Below are 18,663 nucleotides of genomic sequence, written 5' to 3' on the forward strand. Positions count from 1 at the left end.
CCTCATCACATACTATACCTTTTTACAGCTAAGGTAATGTGATCCTACTACAAACCTCATCAGCCTCATAACCATTTCCGAGTCCTCTATTCTTGGGAATAAAGCCATAGAAAGATTTTTTCACATTCTGTCTCCACAAAAGTTGAATGCCCCTGATTCACCCTACTAGACTGCCAAGACCCCGAATAAGCAGGATCAAGTCAAACAGTTTGCAACATGATCAACAAAATCGCCATGCTATCATCACCTATAACTGCGATCCCTCATTGGTGCTTCAAATACATAGAGCCCGACAGCCAGGCCACGAATGAAATAAGATACTCCCCCATAAGGCTGAAAGGGGCACAATTCGAGATCATCTGACTGCCAAGACCCGCAGCAATACCCGATCGGGCTAAAAGAGCATAAAGGGCCGGTCCGCTACCACGGTACCATCAGTCTTTATTAAATTTAACTACCACTGGATTCCCAGCAGGCAGACCAATTCTTTCCTTATAATAAGCATACCTATTTCATCTTATATCCACAAAATCAAGAAGATGAACGCTGACAAGAAACCCACTACCTCAACTCCACCCTCCTCGTCCTCTTCGCAAAGGCCTACTAGCCTGCAAAAGATTGCACGAGATCCTTGGACGTAAGTGAACAGAAAGATCCGTCATTACAATCCAAGGGACGCAGAACTGACTCAAGTCAGCCTACTTTATATTGTACTATTCACCGCCAGTTTGAGATGTCTGTGGAGTTATATGCAATGGCCTAAGGGAGGGGATATGGCTCTATCGCTCAATACTGCTCTTACAATACTTTATATTATTGTACGGCGCTACGTTGATGAATAGGGGAGTGACAGTTAATATGGTATGAAAGACCTTAGGTCCATTATAGTGAAAAATGAGATGATGATGATCCTAAAGTTGATTATATGTTCCGCAAATCATTATGAATGATACAGAAATTGTACAGGTCCAACCCCAGTAATGCTGGGAAACAAGGTTCGCGTGAATCAATAAATCGCTCAGTATAATCCAGATAAAATGCCAAAATGTGCTCAAAATTTCTTCGTGCTGCTCGTTGTCGCTGAAATGTATTATATGGTGACCATGAATGTAAATGATTGGTAAATGTGCTGCCAGATGCCGAACCCCCTCGGGGTTATTGAAGATATGTCATGCTTAGAATATACCAAATCGTTTCGATTTCCCTTCTATATCATATGTTAGACAGGCTGTGATGGTGTTGGAGAGAATACGCACCTTTCTTGTCCTTCTGCCCACGGCCAGTGCCCGCAGCTGCTGCGCTAGCCTTCTCTGGATTGACCCCGTCGACAGCCGCTCGAATGGCGGCAATTCGGCGTTTAGCTCGGAGATCTCCTTGCTCCGCTGCTTGCACGTACCAGACATTGGCTGCTAGGTGGTCTGGCCGGCAGCCAATGCCCGTTTCCGTGAAGTATCCAACCGCATATTGTGCCTTGGTGAGTCCTGCATGACAAGGTCAGCATCTCATTGCTTGAATTACTGTGTAGGTGTCTTACCAGTCTCCGCAGCACGCTTAGCCCATTCGTAGGCTTCATACTCATCCTTTTCCAGCACCGGCTCTGCCCCAATGAGGTACCAGGCACACAGTGCCATCATGGCCAGGGGATGGCCACCCTGCGCAGCGTTGGTATAGAAATGGATCGATAAAGCAGGATCTCTGGGGCATTCGAGTTTGCCATGCTCATAGGCATCGCCCAAGCGATAGCTGGCCTCGATGTGGCCTAGGTCCGCTGCCTTGGTGAACAGCTGGGCAGCATAAGCAGGGTCTGGAAATACGTCGTCGCCATATCCCGTTTCGTGCATTAATCCCAACTCATAAGGAGCGGAGTTATACTGAACGTCGGATGAATCGGTAGCGCGTTTCATCCACTTGATACCTTCACGATAGCGTTTTCCTAGCCCCATATCCCCTTCCAAACAAGCCTTCGCCATACGTAGCATAGCGCCCGGGTGGTTTTTGGATGCTGCCTGTCGGTAGAACTGCTGTGCCCGAGCGGCATCAACTCGGGTACCCCAGCCGAACTCATAGCACAAAGCAGTCCGGTAACATGCTTCGACATGTCCGTGTTTACTGGCTGCCAGGAACAGTGGAAACGCCCGATCATAGTCTTCTTTCCCTTTGCTGAACAACCCTGAAGCGTATCCGTCGGCCAGATAGTATTGAGCAAAGGGATAACTGCGATCAGCTAGGCGCTGGAGGATGGACTTGGACTCGCGCAGAAGGCTAGCGCGGTTGATGTCGCTTCCCTTCTGGCCATACACTGCAGATGCACCGTCAGCCTCATCGGGTGGCATTTCCAACATTGCGTTCACCATAAAGATGGCAAATTCATATTGAATGGCGGGGTCGTCGGTCTTCTTGACATTTGCCAGATACATGTCGAACGTTTGTTTGTGGCTCAACAAGGATGCGTTGTTGCCGACAGCGGATTGCAGATGGGAGTTGCCAATCTGTACCGGGGCAGGTCCGGGTTGCGGATAGCAGCTGTTGAGCTGTTCAACGAAAGATACTGGTCGGACATCGGGTGATGCACTGGAGTCCCGGGATGATCCACGGGCGTGGAGGTACGGCGAGAGCCGAGAAGATCTCCGTCTTTCACCCAGGTCGGAGCCGAGCGAGTGTGTTGAAAGAGAACGCCCATTGACGGCTGGGCGTGGCTTCTGTAAATTCTCAGATGAGCCATCTGCCGGTGATTGCTGGTTTGCGGGCTGGGGAGCTTCGTACGGTCGATGATGGTAGTGCAAAGGTTCGTAGCATTCCGAGGCTTGCGTCGTACTGTCGAGACTATCCCGGGAAGAGCTAGTCTGACTGTCTTTCGCGGGTTGTTGGTCCAACGAAGATGTGCTCGTGTTGGGCAGACTGTTGTCTTTGATGTGAGGGTCGACTACCGACCAAGACGCACTGCTATGGGGTGTGTGCCCGTATGTCCGATGCTCTGGTACCTGGGGGGCGTTGAAGTCATCCACCTGGGGTGAAGATGATCCATCTATGGGCTTGCCATGAGTCTGCTGCTGCTCGGAGAGAGATATGTGGGCGAGTTCATCAGTAGGAAGCGTCAGTTCAATACCGTCCTCATGATAATCCGGCTCTGACGGATCGCTTTCCCCATGGATTCTGACCCGTGGAACCGAATAGCGTTGGCTTTCGGGGCGATCTTCCGGCACGGACACCGGATCCGTCAGTGACTTCCTGGGAATAGGCTTGCTGTATAAGCGATTGAAGCTGTCCCGCCTAGGTTCACGATGCACCGGGGGGATGGGAGGAGAAGAACGAAGGTAAACGGGCGGAGGGGAAGAAAGCGGCTGGGGATAGCCGCCGCTGGCAGAGCGCGCCATCGTTTATGATTCTTTTATTTGAGATCCGATCGGTGAGGGCGAAATGCCACAAATGTAAGTTCCGAGCGTGGTCGCAGAACAATCCCTGATAGTGGGGACGACCGTCAAGGTGATATGAAATGGCCCCGGAAGTTATGCGATAAGCTGTGGACTATGCATGGGATATGAAACCTGCCATGTGCGCTGGAGCGAGGTGACGAATCTCGAGGGCTGCAAACGAATGGAAAGAGACAAGGCAACGAGGGGAGATCAGGGATCGCGGGACAAGGGGATTGCTGCTGCTGGAATGTGGAGAAAGCTGGAGAAGGATGATGGGTCAGCTCAGGGAAATTCGGGGGTCCACCGGGAAAATAGGCCTACCTTGCAGAAAACGCTAAACGATGGGTCCTGATGGGATGCAGCTGCTGGATTCCATGACGCAGAGAACAGAGGGGTGAATGGGGGATATCGGGGGGACAAACGAAGGTCCAAAGGTCACTCAAACGAAGCGAGAGACCGATGAAAGAAGGGAGAAAAAAAAAAGGCTTGCCAAGTGGGATTGGCGAAGAAGTGGGAGGGTTATTCTTGGGGGCAGAAGAGGAGAAATGGCTCGGGAAGAGAGTTGCGCCCAGAAGTCAATTCCGGCTTAGTTCCGTATAGAGTATGGGACTAGTAACAAACGGTACTTACTAGATACATCCTCCCTCACTAGTAGACTACTCACTCCAACTACCACCAGTAGAACTGAGTTGACGCCTGCACTAAAAAAGGATCATTGAATCACTTTCAACGGTCACGAGGCCAGGAAGAGACAGCTTACACTTACTCTTCTCGGCCCGACTAGCCCGACTGGGAATGACAGAGTCGCCAAAAATAGCCCCAATTCAACTGCCTGCTTACGCTGTCTGTACTATGCGTGTCTCACTGTCTCACTTTCGCTACTTCCACTACAACTTTCAAGGCAACCCAATCCAATCATTCATCCCATGCTACGACTGTACTGTTCAGTTGGCTCCTCCAGGAATTAAAATACGTCGAATGTCTTGGGCCACCGGGTGTCCAAGCTCCCGGGCGATTCCACGATCCATGGGTCATGAGGGACTCCGTTGGCCATACTTAATGGTGGTTCTAGTCAATTGTGGTGGCTGGTTAAATTTAAACTACTCTACCACTTACCCCTCCAATTGCTGTCATAAAGTGTGGACCCTTACGCCACGCTGGGCTCAGGCCATATGAACTGGCTAACTATATTAATTTATTTATTACCTCGTCCTTCGGTTGGCACCTTCGGACTGGTACGGCTGTTACATGGCTGATTCCCGCTATTGATTGCACTAAGCACTGTGAATCAGCAGACAACAATCGACTCATCCATCTCAATCCTCTTTCGAGTCTGATCTTTGCCAGGCATCTTTCATCTGGGTTGGTCCCCTTCGAAGGTGCTAGCCATCGATATAACATGCCTCATGTTGAACCCTAGTCCCAGACGATGATCCCCCACACCCCTCTCGTACTTACATGTATGTGAGTAATAAGATCGAGTAAGATGGCGTGACAGCGATCCAAGCTCGCATCTTCCCGCCTGTAGCCTTTCGGACACGGAAGACCACAAGGCTGCTCCGTCCAGATTGTTTCAAAGTACCCATATTGGCGGAAGAATCGGAACCCCGTCGGCGCCAGTCGGTGATTGGTGCGCGCGGCCCAGAGAACACAACGGAGCGGTCTCGGCGCACAGTCCAGAATAAGGGCTTCCCATTGGCTTCCGGAGCAATGGGAAATCGTTTGTCCGGATTCCGATCGTCTTGGCCGCCCCGCGTGTTATCATTTCTTTCTATGGCTGCTTATTGCTAACTACTACGTAGTATATACATATTCTGAATAGTAAATTTCTCTCCTGATGTCCTCCCACCGCGTGAATCTGGGTGAATAAATTGTTTTTTGTCTGTTACATACTGCTTGGTATCAATAAAGCTCAGGCCGTTTGTAGTGATCAATACAAATGGATGTGAATCCGGGAAGCATCCTGGCCATATGTAGCTGGAATCGAAACAACAACATACATTGGATTCCCTGGATACGTCATTTATATGAACCATCTGGCCCGCTCCAGAATAAGGACAGGTCACATCATACATACAATTATGACACTTTGAACATGGCTAGCAGCGATCTTGAAAGAATAATGAATAGTCTGGTTGGACTATGCGCAATATGGTCTATTTGTCTACTTCTTCCCATGGCATCTAGCCCATGATATCATTACAGTCGAAGTGGCATCCCAGATATAGATTTTAACACCATGTTATGCTATGTATGCCTCATATATTGCAGGTCAGACACCCCATGAAATCATCATTCAAGTACTCATTGATTAATGTGCAAAGGCCAAGGACTCCGACGGAGCACGAGTTGGGTCATACCCAAGCTTATCTTTGATAGAGACTCTCAATTCTCGGAATTTATTTGAGGTTGTTACGCGATGAACTCTATCAAAGTGTGTACGCATTCATAACCATCATAGGTCACTGCCATGGAGGCAGCTGTTCTCCTATCACGTGCACGGATGTTATCATTCAGTCCGTCGATTGATCTCTGTCATGTGGATGCACGTGGTACGGTCGTTATTCTCAATTCCCGTATAGGTCACATATATGATGTATCATTCAAAGAGCACGGTTCGGAGCTCGGAGATATTGTGGTCAAGCCTTCTGTCAGGGGCAATATATCCAAGGATTGCCAGTGAAGTCCGCAACTGACAGCCTTTCATACTAAGGAGGTCAGGTAGAGATTTCAACCTCCAGAGTGACTCTATAATTAGATAAGCGGATACCGAACTCATGTCCGTTCGAGAGTGGAGAGACGAGATTGCCGATCGCTTCGGGACCTGAACGAACGACAAGGTAAATGCCCTGATTTAGGGGTAAGGGGGAGACATATTCATGCTCATGAAAGGGGAGCGACCATGAGAAGTTACTAGATCATATGGCCGGAGTTTCCTCTAGACCCCCTGTTCATCATGAATTGAGGTACATATGGCTGAGTGGGAGGAGATGAAATATTCTAGTGAGCGAGGCAGGATAGTCCAGCTTATATAGAACAGACACTGAATATTCTCGGGCATGATTCGATAGAGATTAAATAAACCACGACCTCCCTAGGGCGCCGCTATCCGGCAAGGGGAGCTGTCCGTGGGGCTTTCCTGCCAGCAGACTTTGAGAGAAATGTTGGTAGAAGGATGGGGATACACAACACAGGCTTTTAAGACATCCCCTACATCCTTGGCAAGGATGCAGACTATAACGAGTGTCTCCAGAGCAAATGACGATGGATATGCTTCAGTGTCCCGTGTTGGTGTTTCAATCTGTGACTCAAGTCAAAGAAATCATGTAACTGCTGGGACAAAGTGATGTGTGGATAGGTTGTATTGCTACTTAAGCGAGATATGACCAGGAGACTCACAGGGCTAGAATAATCTCCGAAGCTGCGTCGTGCAACGATTAGCGAGAAGGAGATCTCCTGAGCAGGCAAGGAATGAGTAATGTCTCAAGAAATGGGAGTTGATAAAGGGGGGTTCCTTATCTTATCGCAGCGGTGATCAAGCTTAATAGCTCCACCTGCGCGTCAATATTGGCTGATCGGGAGAATAGTCTACCGTCATGCTAGCATGATAGTAGTAGCTAACACAAAAGTATCTATTGTGGGAGAGAATGATGAACGCGAGTTCATTGTGGCAAAGATCATATCCCTAAATCAGAGGCAACAATTTCCTTTGTAAAATCCAAGTCTCCGCACGCCCACTGTGCCAAGGCATCAAGGACGCAGTAGTGTAGCAATTGCCAAGGGGACGCCCTGACTCCAACCCGCAAGCCCGGCGACTATTGGCCCCCGGGCCTGCCGATCGCAGCGGGCGATGGAGCTGAGTTGGAGCCGACAATGGGCTGTCACTCGTCCACTGCACCTAAGCAGCCAGGGGCATGCCGATCCCAACCCCAGGGTCCCGCGCCGATCCCGCCGATTGCTGTTTCGGCCTGCGTTGGCGACGCTGGCCAGCTGTTGCTGCTTCCCTGCTATCGATTCTACTACCCAGTAAGTACGTAACTTGTTTTTATGTGGATAATATTTTTATTCCAAAAATATCCGGTGGGCTAACCTTGTGCCTGCATCACATTCACCAACGACTCACTTTGATTATGACGCCCGATCGGAAAGAGCATCGATCGACAGCGCCTCCTCTCCCTGCCTAAATAAACGGTCGCGCCCATCCCCATCCCTCTTCGTCATCCCTACCTGACCCGTCTTTTGTTCCTTTCCTCTTTCTCCCAACCTTCCCTCCTCTCCACGTTCTTAACATTCCATTCTCTCCCTCGTGCACGCCCAGGTATGTGTCATTTCCATTTCTATTGTCTTTATATTATCGAATAATTTCATTTGTCTAGAGACTAACAACGAGTGATCCTCTAGTAATCACAAACGCACGCCAACAATAATAACCCTTTACCTCTTCAAATTCCCTTACTCCACATATCACAATGCGTTTCTTCGCTGTCATCGCTCTCCTCGCCTCTGTTGCTGTCGCCAGACCGGCTGAGAATGGCGCCCTGAATGCCCTCAACGTCCAGGTTATGTGCCTTGGAGTGAGTTTGGCCATGTCCATCATGTCATGATACAACAGCTTCCTAACAATCCCCAGCGCGACGACGGACTTTGCGTCGGCGGCAACATCACGGCCGCCGGAAACAGCTGCTGCCCTCCTCTGGTCTGCGGTTCTGACCGGGTAAGTGTTTCACAACATTGGCGATTTGCACCACAACGACTAACATATCACTTCTTCAGAAATGCCACTAAATGCCAAGCACCGAAGTCTGCCATATTGACCGTCAAGGAATACTCTATAAGCTGTGAAGATACATAATGTGTGCAGGGGTTGAAGGTGTGATGTCGGATACGCTGGCTGGGATGAAGGCATCTCGAATGGCCGGGTTCATATTGTACTTTGTCGAATACGACTAATATGTGTCAATAACATTGCGGTGCTGACAAGCTCGCTCAAAAATTTGAGTTGGGGTAGTTGGGAAGATATACTAACTCTATCTATTGCCATTAATTACTCTGACATATTGACCATGCTGGTAAACCATTAGCTTAACGTTGACCTAGGGACGAGTGACGTGCAACGATGATCACCATATGACGAACTCTTACTACATCCTAACCCTAAACTTCCGTTCCAACATCCCCTCCAGTTTGCACTTTCACAATGCCCGCCTACACGCTGCACGAAGCCTGCGACGTGCTCCCATAGGCGCAGATATGCCGTTCGTGAACACTTTCCTTTGGCATTTCATGATCTAGCGTCTTGAACCTCTTTCTGCACCCGCAGCCTACGAACGCAGCCAGAACGTCACTGGGCCCAGCTCTTCACCAATGCCGACTATCATTCCTCCAAAGCAACCTTTAAAGAAATCGCCAGAGTACCTGATTTCCTCGACTTGTTTTGATTGCCACCCAACACTGATTATCGCTGGTCGGTATCGGCGCTATTGCGTCGAACAAAAGGAGTGGTGATATGAATCTATTTCTTTCCCTCCCCAAAGCCTTGAATTTGATTACCGGTCGCCCAATCTTCTACACATCACAAACAGTAGATCCCGATCCTCTTCTTGAATCACATGATGAGAGATGGATGGCCTCAGGGTCATGTGTTCCAGTATTGGAGAATTTGTTAACACAAGCATCTACTACACCGTACAGCAGAGTCCCCCTTCAACAGGTAACGTTGACCCGTCGACTCGACTGTGTCGAGATCATCTTTATCAGCTGTGGTCCGGAAAATGTGATGTTGATCAGACAGACAAGACGCCGAACAGATTGTTGCTCACCCCGTAACTACTCATTTGATAAGGCCATGCCCTTTAGGAGTCCGAAACCTCCCGTCTTCTTTATGCCGGTGCGACTACGTCCCGTTCCACCTACAGCAGCTCTTGTGCTGCACCGGTTCTGGTATCAGACACGGGCAACCCACATCTTGCTCATATCGCACATTACACATCGGAACTTCAAGAAACGTTCGTTGACGCGATATCGCTAACACATCATACTTCAGAAGCTTCATCATTCTTGGCTCCAAGATATTTCCGGACTAATTAATTCGATCCTCCAATCAAGCAAACCCAAACCACTCCATATCCTTATCCCCATGAATCGGCACCGTATGACCCACGCCCGTCGCGAAGATTCCCTGCAGACTATCTCCCCAGATCGTCGTCTCGTAATTCGTCTGTGGGGTATTCGCCTCCGTCTTCTCCGGTGCGCTATAATCATATCCAAACACTCCAGACCACTGCTTGCACGTCTCATAGTAGTTCTGAGGGTACAGCGTCGTGTCTATACTACCGTGGTAGATCTGCATCCTCGGACGACTTCCCGAGTATCCCGAGTACATTGCCTCGGCAATACTGGCCCAGTGCTCGGGGGTGGTGATTACATCACCCTGGGCGCAAGTGGAATTCCATCCGTCTACTTGGTTGGTGTTCGAGTAGAAGCACCCGGCTGAGACACCGGAGTAGACGGTGGCGGCGGCGAAAAGTTCGGGGTAGGTTGCCGCCATTACGTTCTATGCTGCTAATTAGCATGCACAACTTTTTGCTATTTTAATGTGTTGAGAGGGAAACGGTTGGAAGGGAGGAGGAAATACCGTCATCATAGCCCCCGAACTCGATCCCGTCACAAACACCTTGCTACTATCGGCCCCATACTCGCTAATCGTCCAGGTGACCATGTTGGCAATGGAGTTACTGTTTCCACCGCCATTGTGTGTTAACGTTGCCTGCGAGCTTACGTCCCAACAGCCACCGGAGTATGGGCTGGACGGGTAGATCACGATGAAGCCGTATTGCTCGGAGAGGGTGGCGTAGGGGGAGGCGCTGTAGTAGCCGGGTCCGGTACCGGTGCCTATATTTATTACTTAGACCTTCGCTCATGCATGGGTATGATAGAGATCGTATAAGAAGGGGTACGTACAGTAGTGGATTGCAACCACGATACCTGGATTCGAGGCCAGGTTGTTAGGCACGTAGATGTACATGCCTACATTTGTAGGGTTGTCACCGAAATCGGTGACTTGTTGGAGACTGCCACTGCGCTTGACAGCATGGGCGGCGATGGGGTGGAGGAGGGAGGTAAAGAGGGTGGTGATGACGAAGAGGAGGTGGGTTGATAGTAGCATGGTGGTTTCTTCTGCCGTGCTAGGCAGTACGCTTGAATCTTGCTAGGTAGAAAGGGATACAGCTTAGGCAATAGGGAAGACGCCAGAGGATCCGAAGACGATTTATAGCGCTGCAGACAGCGGGTAAATTGAAACATTATGGAGTAATTGTGTGTTTCTATAGTTATACGGAGTATTGGTTCAGTGGGTATTTGGCAGTGGTCTAGACATAGAAAAGACAGTGTAGGCTGATTTCATCACGGAAATTAAGCAGGGCTAATGTGACAGCCGTGACAGCTCCGACATGAGGAGTCTGGGATAGACAGCACGGAGTGGAAACTCCAGATCGAAATGGTTAGAGATCGTCGTTGCGGGCCGAACTCCGTAACAGATCCCGTTAGAGCCACTGCAGGGCTGGACCACTGGTAATTCTTCACACTGGCGGCTGTCCGAGTCTATCATTAAATAGCCGGTATTCAGCCAGAATGGATATATGGTTACGGAATAATCTGGGGTAAAGCTTAAGCAATCGGCACATTTCTATGCCATGTGAGTGAGGTTCTTGGGAGTATACACCCGGAGCTGACGAACGAATAGTCTGGAAAACAGTCATAGCAGGTTCAAGACAGACCTGAGCTTTGTCGCAGCCTTTTGCTTGAGGTAACAAAGGTTTCAGATGGCTTAAATTGGATGAATAAAGAAGTGGAAATTATGGCGTGGGTGGTCCAGTACGTGCTTGGACTTATTGGTGACTAGTAACCCTAGTTTCTGGAGCACGGCCTTACATCTTACATAGTTAGTCAATAGGTATTCGATTTTAGCTAATCGCATTCATCAGTAACGTGGTTATTTTTTCGTCAGATGAAAGGAGGAGAGGAGAGCATGTAGCTGTCCCACAATGCGATATCCGCCTCTCCCCGTCCTCTTTTGCATTGTCGAGGTCGGTAGCATAGGGCACCAAATTGTGACAATCCAACACCCATATAGCTAGCGACTGGCCGCGAGGAGAGATAGTGGCGATATTCATCTTGAGTGGTCTGTCCACCAATATTACAAGATTCGCTTTACCAATTTCTTAAAGCAACCTTCTGTCCTTCCGTATTTTCTGGGAATAATAACTACTCTCCAAGCGGCCATCAGATCTAAATAACTCTCAACGTCTGCTTGCTCATTGAGACTCTCAGGTGGAAGCATCTTAGGCAGCAAGTTGTGTAGTCTCTTATGTCTGCTCAGTGGCAATACCCGAGGCAGATGAGGTCCATATCAAGCCCGTGCTGAAGATACGGACAGAACCAAGGCAAGAGAAACGGCTGATAGGTGGAATGTCATAAAGGGATTTCAATCTTGGAAATTTTATTATGCGAATCCGGGCCTCTTTATATATGCCCTTTTAGTCATAAGCCCAGATCATAGTGAGATCAATAGCAATACCACCAAGCCCACCGCCTTATTCCTTAATATACTCGGCAAGTAATAACCGTGTCATCCCGGGCCCATGGTAGGTATTTCCAACGACTCATTCACCGGTAATCTGCAGTTTCCTCTAGCCAATAGAAGCTCTCTACTCTCCTAGATATTGGAAGAATCGCGAAAATCCACTTTGCTCTTTTGGCCAATAGCCACGCGTCAGTTTAATGTCTGGGACGCGACGAGGCTGACAGGGGGGTCCTTCCTAATCGAGCAAATATGATGCCTGAGGTCATTATTAGGACCAAGTGACATCCACTACCTGGACCCTTCTCACCTAGATTGCTTTGTTATAGGATAACTCATGATACAGTATGATACAGTAAGATACGATCATGCGCAGACTTGGAGTTTTTAACATACAATACAAACTAACATTTCGGTACATCAACACCCAACGAATGAGGAGATTTCGCAGGTTAGATCTAGAGCTGTGCGCGAGCTTCTGCAGCAGGGCCTAATGGGCTCTTGAACCCATTAAATCCGTGGGCTTTGGTATCTTCCAGCTTGGCTCGGAACGCTCCCAGTCCCCCAAAGTAGAAGAGACTTGACGTTGCGTCTCCTGGTACGTTCTTCCTAAACATCCACGATGACCCTTTGTTGAAAAGAAGCATCCTCGCTATCTGCTCGCATACTTCAGTCCACTCACGCTCAGCTTGTTCCGTTGCTTCGATTTCACATTGCTGCCCTGTGTGCCTGGTGATATCCTGAGCCTGCCGGATCGCGTCTCTCAAAAAGCTAACCTGTATCTCCAGTAAAGGAGGCACGTTGCCGAAAGCCACCCTCGGACCAAGCACTGTCAGCAGGTTTGGAAACCCGGCAACTGAGCAGCCTAGATAGCAGTCCGGGCCAGTACGCTTCCAGCGGTCATAGAGAGTTTCGCCCTTCTCACGCCCTTGAATGTCGATCTGTGCGTAGGTTCCGTCCATAGCGTCAAATCCAGTTGCGACTATTATCACGTCTAGCTCGTGAAGTTTGCCGTCTGAAGTACATATACCTTCTGCCGTTGCCTTGGTGATGGGATATTTCTTTATATCAATTGCATACACGTTCTCCCGGTTGAACTGCTCATAGAATCCAGCGTCTGACAACGGTCGTCGATTCCAGGCCTCCTTTGGAGTCAAAACAGCCCGCTTCTCGGGATCCTTCACAATCTGTGCAATCTTTCTGCGAAGGAATCGGCAAACCTCTTCATTAGCCGCTGCGTCTATAGCAATATCTGAAAATGCTGCAAACATCATCTGGATACCATTTCCGTCCCTCCAGAGATGCTCCAATATCTTCTCGCGTTCTTCTAAGGATATGGACATGAATGGTCTGTCGTGCTCCAGAAAGCCCATTCTCAGCCGGGAGGTTAATACGTCTGTCCAGACCTGCGGGAATTTCTCATCCATTGATTTCTGTTCCTCAGGGGTCATCTGCTTGTCGTTTGCTGGGATAGTATACTGTGGAGTACGGATGAAAACATGGAGCGATTTCACCTTGCTAGCAATAGCAGCGACGACTTGTACCCCGCTTGAACCAACACCTATGACACCGACACATTTGTTTTCCACTTGGATGCTTGAATCCCACGCAGCTGTATGGACTGCCTGGCCCTTGAAACCTTTTAGGCCAGGGATATCGGGAACCTTGGGCTTGACGAGGACCCCAACAGCCGTGACAAGGTATTTCACGCGAAATATATCGCCAGTCTGGCACTGAACCCTCCACTCCTTAATAACATCATTCCATCTGGCAGCGATCATCTCCGTATTGAAATGGATACGGTTCCCTAGATCATGTTTCTCGACAACGTGCTTGAGATAGTCTAGAATTTCCGGCTGGGTGGAATATCTTCTCACAACCGGATGGGTCTGAAGCAATTCTTCGTCGAAGGCATAGCGATAAACATGACTCCAGCTGTCGCTCAGAGCACCGGGGTATCGATTCACATACCATGTGCCACCGACGTCACTTTCCTTTTCAATCGCCTGGACAGCCAAGCCTTCCTTGACGAGGGTATATAGGGTATAGATACCAGAGAAGCCAGTCCCTACAACGAGGGCGTCGAGGCAGTATTCATGGGACATATTGCTGTTGCCAGGGGCACTGCTTTGGGTTGGAATTCTCCCTGTCTTTTTGTGAGCTCGCTGGGATCGACTAGTTTATATCCCTGTGCTCTGATTACTATTCAGCTCGACGTCTGCAGTGCTTCTGTCCTTGGCTAAGGATCCTTACATATGTGGCTGCACCTTAACCAGTCATCGCATTGGCAGTGGCCGGCCTCATAAGACACATCCTGGTTGCTGGCCTTAAGACGTAACACGAGGATGACATACCAAGGCCACCTTCATAATTAGGAGCTAGGACTCTTCGTAGCATGCCCTAAATATAAGTATAGAATCATATTGGCTTGCAACTCCCCAAATAAGAATCGGGCGGTCACGCGATCTGAGGCTGAATGGCCGCGGTTTTTCCACTCTCCATCTTCCACCCATCTTTCCCACCCTCATCGCTGCTTCGTGATTCTCGTTTGCAGGTTTGAAGCCGTTTCCGGGACATCAAAGTCAATGTGCTGACTGTTATTCTGACACGGCGGAATCCAGAACCCAACTTTAGGCCTCCAACCAAACCTACCCCGCTCTTCGTGCTCACACTCTCGCTGCAGTTCTTTATCAGCCGATCGCTTCTTTAGCTTCAACAAAAAGATATCGGAATGCCCGAAATTTTCTGACAGGGAATATACTCGCCACCTTCCAACCTGACAGTCAACACGAGGACTTCAGCAACTCGTGACTAAGATGATCATCCACGCCTTTGAGTGCTCGACAGCTGTAGGTTTATCCCAAAACTCTCTGTATCCTTCACCCATTATCTTCCGATTGGAGCTGTCAAAGTGTAACCATACTGCCTTTGGTGTATTAACGCTTTTATTTTCTCCCGTGCAGAAGCTACGGCCTGGCCATGATAATAACAAGACATTCTTGAAGCTCTTCGTAATCCGTGGCGCGATAATTTCATTCGCTCCCAGGTGTCCGAACTTAAGCACAGTCATGACCCGAGCGTCCCAATCTTCTTTAACTTCCCCATAACCAAAGACTATCTAGCCAATACTCGTCAATCTAGGATATCCTACTTGTTCAACAAGTCTGCCTGCGGAATGAAACCCGATCAGGCAACGCAACATCCACTTCAGGACGATATACGGGGACATTCTTGGTGTGACTATGGCATAAGCTGAGTTACACAGAGGTTTGCAGGTATAAAGAGACGAAATCTACTCTGCATATCTGATGTAAGCATCATATATGAATTCCAATCGCCCAACATGCGACAGGCTCTTTTACTAACGACGCTCTGGCTCTTGCTTATAGGTCTTACAACCAATGTACTAGCTCGGTCTCGGCCTGAGCACAAACCAGCATGGGTACGCCACGGCCGAGTGAGAAAGGGCCGGATGCACAGCTTTCGAGATCGCTCCTCAACACCTTTACTTTCACACACTCCGAGCAACTTTACAGCAATCAAGTCTCCCAGTGAAAACCCATGGAAAGAGCTGACAAATATTGAAACGGCAACTGTTGTGCAGTGGCTGTTCCAACAGCCTGAGCTAAACCTAACCGCCGCCGATGACGCCGGAGAGTGGGATAATACAATGTAAGCGTAGCTACTCCGTTCATGGTAGCACACTGACCACATAGTTCCCTTGTCGAACTGATGCGTCCGAACAAGTCCGATGTGCTGCAGTATCTGGACCACGATCACCCCCCTCCCATGCGTTATGCACATGTTGTGCTTGATGTACGTGCTACTCTTGACCCATGCTACGCCGAAATACTGGTAGGACCTCTACCGATTACGGACAAATCTACCACCACGTGGGTGCCACTGGAATATCCTTATACGCGCAAGACACAAGGCCGCATACGTAATCTTGACGCTGACCACGACACTATTCACTCTGAATGGCTATACAATATCAGCGCTTCGATAGTCGACATCACTCTGGACCTCTTCAACGGCACAGCCTTAGGCCTAGATAATGATACCATAAGAATCTCAGGGATTAACCCCCTGTGGCAGGATGATGGTCGGACCATCCGTTGGGATACATTCTGGAACCTCCCTGTTGACGACTTCGACGCCAGCAGCATTCTGCCCCTGGGATTATTCTTCAAGTCCGACGTCACAGGCCGTGATCCATCCAAGTGGAAGCTCGAGGGCTGGTTCTACAATAACATATTCTACGAAACCACCAACGCTTTTCGAAAGGCATACTACTCCCCAGGCTTCGTCAAGCTCCTCTCCAATGTCGAAGGCGACTGGGCACGAACAGACCAACAGGGACCAATCCTCCCAGACGATCAAAAGCAGCCTCCAGTCATGGTTGCCCCATCAGGAGCACGGTACGCTCTCGACACAGACCAAAAATACGTAACCTGGATGGGCTTTTCCTTCTATATCGGCTTCTCCCGCGACACCGGTGTTTCCATCTTCGACGTTCGCTACAAGGGACAGCGCATTCTATACGAGCTAGGTCTGCAAGAAGCTCTATCACACTACGCTGGAAACGATCCCGTCCAATCCAGTACCGCATACCTAGACTCGTACTACGGGTTCGGCCCGTACACATTCGAGCTCGTCAAAGGCTACGACTGTCCAATGTATGCCACATATCTCAACACCTCCTTCTACGAGTCCGAATCAACACACACCCACGTCGACAGTCTCTGTCTCTTCGAATACGACGCCGAATACCCCATCCAGCGCCACACCACCCCAAGCTACGTGTCCAGCACCAAGAACATCTACCTCACTCTCCGGTCCGTTTCCATCATCGGCAACTATGACTACACCATCAGGTAACACCCTTTCCACCACCCCTCACTCACTCATCACTCACTAAAAGATCAATCCCAGCTACACTTTCCACCTCGACGGCACCATCGGCATCGAAGTCCGCGCCTCAGGCTACATCCAAGCCGCCCACTCCGACCACAACACCAACTACGGATACCAAGTCCACTCGACCCTCTCCGGCTCCATGCACGACCACATCCTCAACTTCAAAGCCGACTTTGACATCCTCGGCACCGCTAACTCCATCGAACTAACCTCCCTCGTCCCCATCACCACCACATACCCGTGGTCCAATCCCAACCAACCCCGAAACACAATGCACCTCTCCCGCCGCATCCTCTCCTCCGAAACAGAAAGCCGTCTCAACTTCTTCTCCCCCACCTCACAACAGACAACAATGCTCAGCATCATAAACCAAGACGCCCGCAACGCTTACAACGAATACCGCGGCTACCGCATCCTCCCTTCCTCACCCCTCTCCTCCGGACACTTGACAATCATAAACTCAAGCACCCTCATCCGCGCAGCGCACTGGTCCGAACACGACATCCAAATCACGAAACAGCACGACCACGAACCGCGATCCGCACACCCATACAATAACCAAGATGTATATAATCCCGTGATCAACTTCGACGAGTTCTTCGATGGCGAGGACCTCAATCAAACGGATCTGGTGGTATGGATCAATCTGGCGATGCATCATGTTCCTAGTACCGGGGATTTACCGAATACGGTGATGACCACTGCGGCGGCGGGGGTGAGGTTTGTGCCGGGTAATTATTTTATGGGGGATCAGAGTCGCGGGACGGTGAATATGGTTAGGGTTGGGTTTGGAGATGAGGATGTGATGGAGGAGGTGGAGACGTTTGGGCAGGCGGGGGAGAGGGTGGAGGTTGTGGTGAGGCCGGTGGAGGAGGTGCTTTGGGAATGAGTATTATCATTTCACTATTGGGTTTGTCCTATAGTATCTATCTATATGTACCTCCCCCCATCCACCGTAATCACCTGTCCCGTCATATAACTCGACTCCTTCCCCAACAAGAATCCGACCGCATCAGCTATCTCCTCAGGCTTAGCACACCTCCTACCCAGTGGCACCTGACTCAGGTATTGCTCCTGCACATGACCCTTGAACGAGATACCATCTATCAAAGGCGTATCCGTAGCTCCCGGCGCCACACCATTGACCCTCACCCCCTGGCCGGCAAAACTCGCCGCCCATGCTTTCGTCATGCCCAACACGGCATGCTTGCTCACCGTGTATGTCACATACCCCGGGTTAGCGTGGAAGGATGCCGTTGAGCATAGATTCACAATCACCCCTCGGCCTTCTCTAGCTGTCGCTGGGATGAACTGCTGATCAGCCTCGCTTGGGAGGATGTGTGAGAGGAATGCTTTCCCCACGTTCCAGACGCCGCGGACATTCACCTCCATGACTCGGTTGAAGAGATCATCGGATTCGAACCCGAAGGCGACGGGTTGATAGGCGATTCCAGCGTTGTTGATTAATCCGTGGAGGGTTGGGGTGGTGGTGGTGATTTGGACGAAGGCTTTTTGGACGGCGGTTACGGAGGAGACGTCTGTGTTGGGGTAGAAGTGGAGGTTTTTCTCCTTCTGGGAGAGGTGGGAGGGGAGTTCTGGTGGGGTGGATGAGATGTCGAGGACGTGGACGATGGCGGATCGTGCGAGGAGGTAGTGCAGGACGGCGAGGCCGATGCCTGAGCAGCCGCCGGTTAGGACGTAGGCTTTGCCTGAATGGTAGTCTGTTGTGAGGGTCATGGTCTTGGAGCTCGG

General features: G+C 49.8%; 6 protein-coding genes across 6 annotated transcripts; 2 read left to right on the forward strand and 4 right to left on the reverse strand.

Moving 5' to 3' along the window:
* Nucleotides 1-1,175: 1,175 nt before the first annotated feature.
* chs3 (putative chitin synthase activator (Chs3)) lies at nucleotides 1,176-3,374 on the reverse strand (the record flags this gene model as incomplete). The annotated part of the gene is made up of 3 exons (XM_035496805.1): nucleotides 1,176-1,207; nucleotides 1,257-1,481; nucleotides 1,535-3,374. The coding sequence occupies 3 exons, from the start codon at nucleotides 3,372-3,374 to the stop codon at nucleotides 1,176-1,178; spliced, it is 2,097 nt and encodes a 698-aa protein (XP_035352698.1).
* A 4,508-nt stretch (nucleotides 3,375-7,882) lies between these two features.
* On the forward strand, nucleotides 7,883-8,198 carry AtWU_01692 (Sel1 domain protein repeat-containing protein; the record flags this gene model as incomplete). Its single annotated transcript, XM_035496806.1, has 3 exons — nucleotides 7,883-7,987; nucleotides 8,044-8,127; nucleotides 8,187-8,198. 3 exons carry the CDS (start codon nucleotides 7,883-7,885, stop codon nucleotides 8,196-8,198), a joined length of 201 nt encoding a protein of 66 aa, XP_035352699.1.
* A 1,315-nt stretch (nucleotides 8,199-9,513) lies between these two features.
* axeA (putative acetyl xylan esterase) lies at nucleotides 9,514-10,578 on the reverse strand (the record flags this gene model as incomplete). Its single annotated transcript, XM_035496807.1, has 3 exons — nucleotides 9,514-9,966; nucleotides 10,048-10,304; nucleotides 10,374-10,578. 3 exons carry the CDS (start codon nucleotides 10,576-10,578, stop codon nucleotides 9,514-9,516), a joined length of 915 nt encoding a protein of 304 aa, XP_035352700.1.
* Nucleotides 10,579-12,449: 1,871 nt separating this feature from the next.
* AtWU_01694 (flavin-containing monooxygenase) lies at nucleotides 12,450-14,096 on the reverse strand (the record flags this gene model as incomplete). The annotated part of the gene is made up of 1 exon (XM_035496808.1): nucleotides 12,450-14,096. One exon carries the CDS (start codon nucleotides 14,094-14,096, stop codon nucleotides 12,450-12,452), a length of 1,647 nt encoding a protein of 548 aa, XP_035352701.1.
* Nucleotides 14,097-15,334: 1,238 nt separating this feature from the next.
* Nucleotides 15,335-17,800, forward strand: AtWU_01695 (membrane copper amine oxidase; the record flags this gene model as incomplete). The annotated part of the gene is made up of 3 exons (XM_035496809.1): nucleotides 15,335-15,663; nucleotides 15,708-16,868; nucleotides 16,927-17,800. 3 exons carry the CDS (start codon nucleotides 15,335-15,337, stop codon nucleotides 17,798-17,800), a joined length of 2,364 nt encoding a protein of 787 aa, XP_035352702.1.
* A 41-nt stretch (nucleotides 17,801-17,841) lies between these two features.
* AtWU_01696 (SDR family NAD(P)-dependent oxidoreductase) lies at nucleotides 17,842-18,648 on the reverse strand (the record flags this gene model as incomplete). Its single annotated transcript, XM_035496810.1, has 1 exon — nucleotides 17,842-18,648. One exon carries the CDS (start codon nucleotides 18,646-18,648, stop codon nucleotides 17,842-17,844), a length of 807 nt encoding a protein of 268 aa, XP_035352703.1.
* Nucleotides 18,649-18,663: the final 15 nt, after the last annotated feature.

This window comes from Aspergillus tubingensis (genome assembly GCF_013340325.1).
Source record: "Aspergillus tubingensis WU-2223L DNA, scaffold_3, whole genome shotgun sequence".
In the NCBI taxonomy this organism is placed as follows: Eukaryota; Fungi; Ascomycota; class Eurotiomycetes; order Eurotiales; family Aspergillaceae; genus Aspergillus; species Aspergillus tubingensis.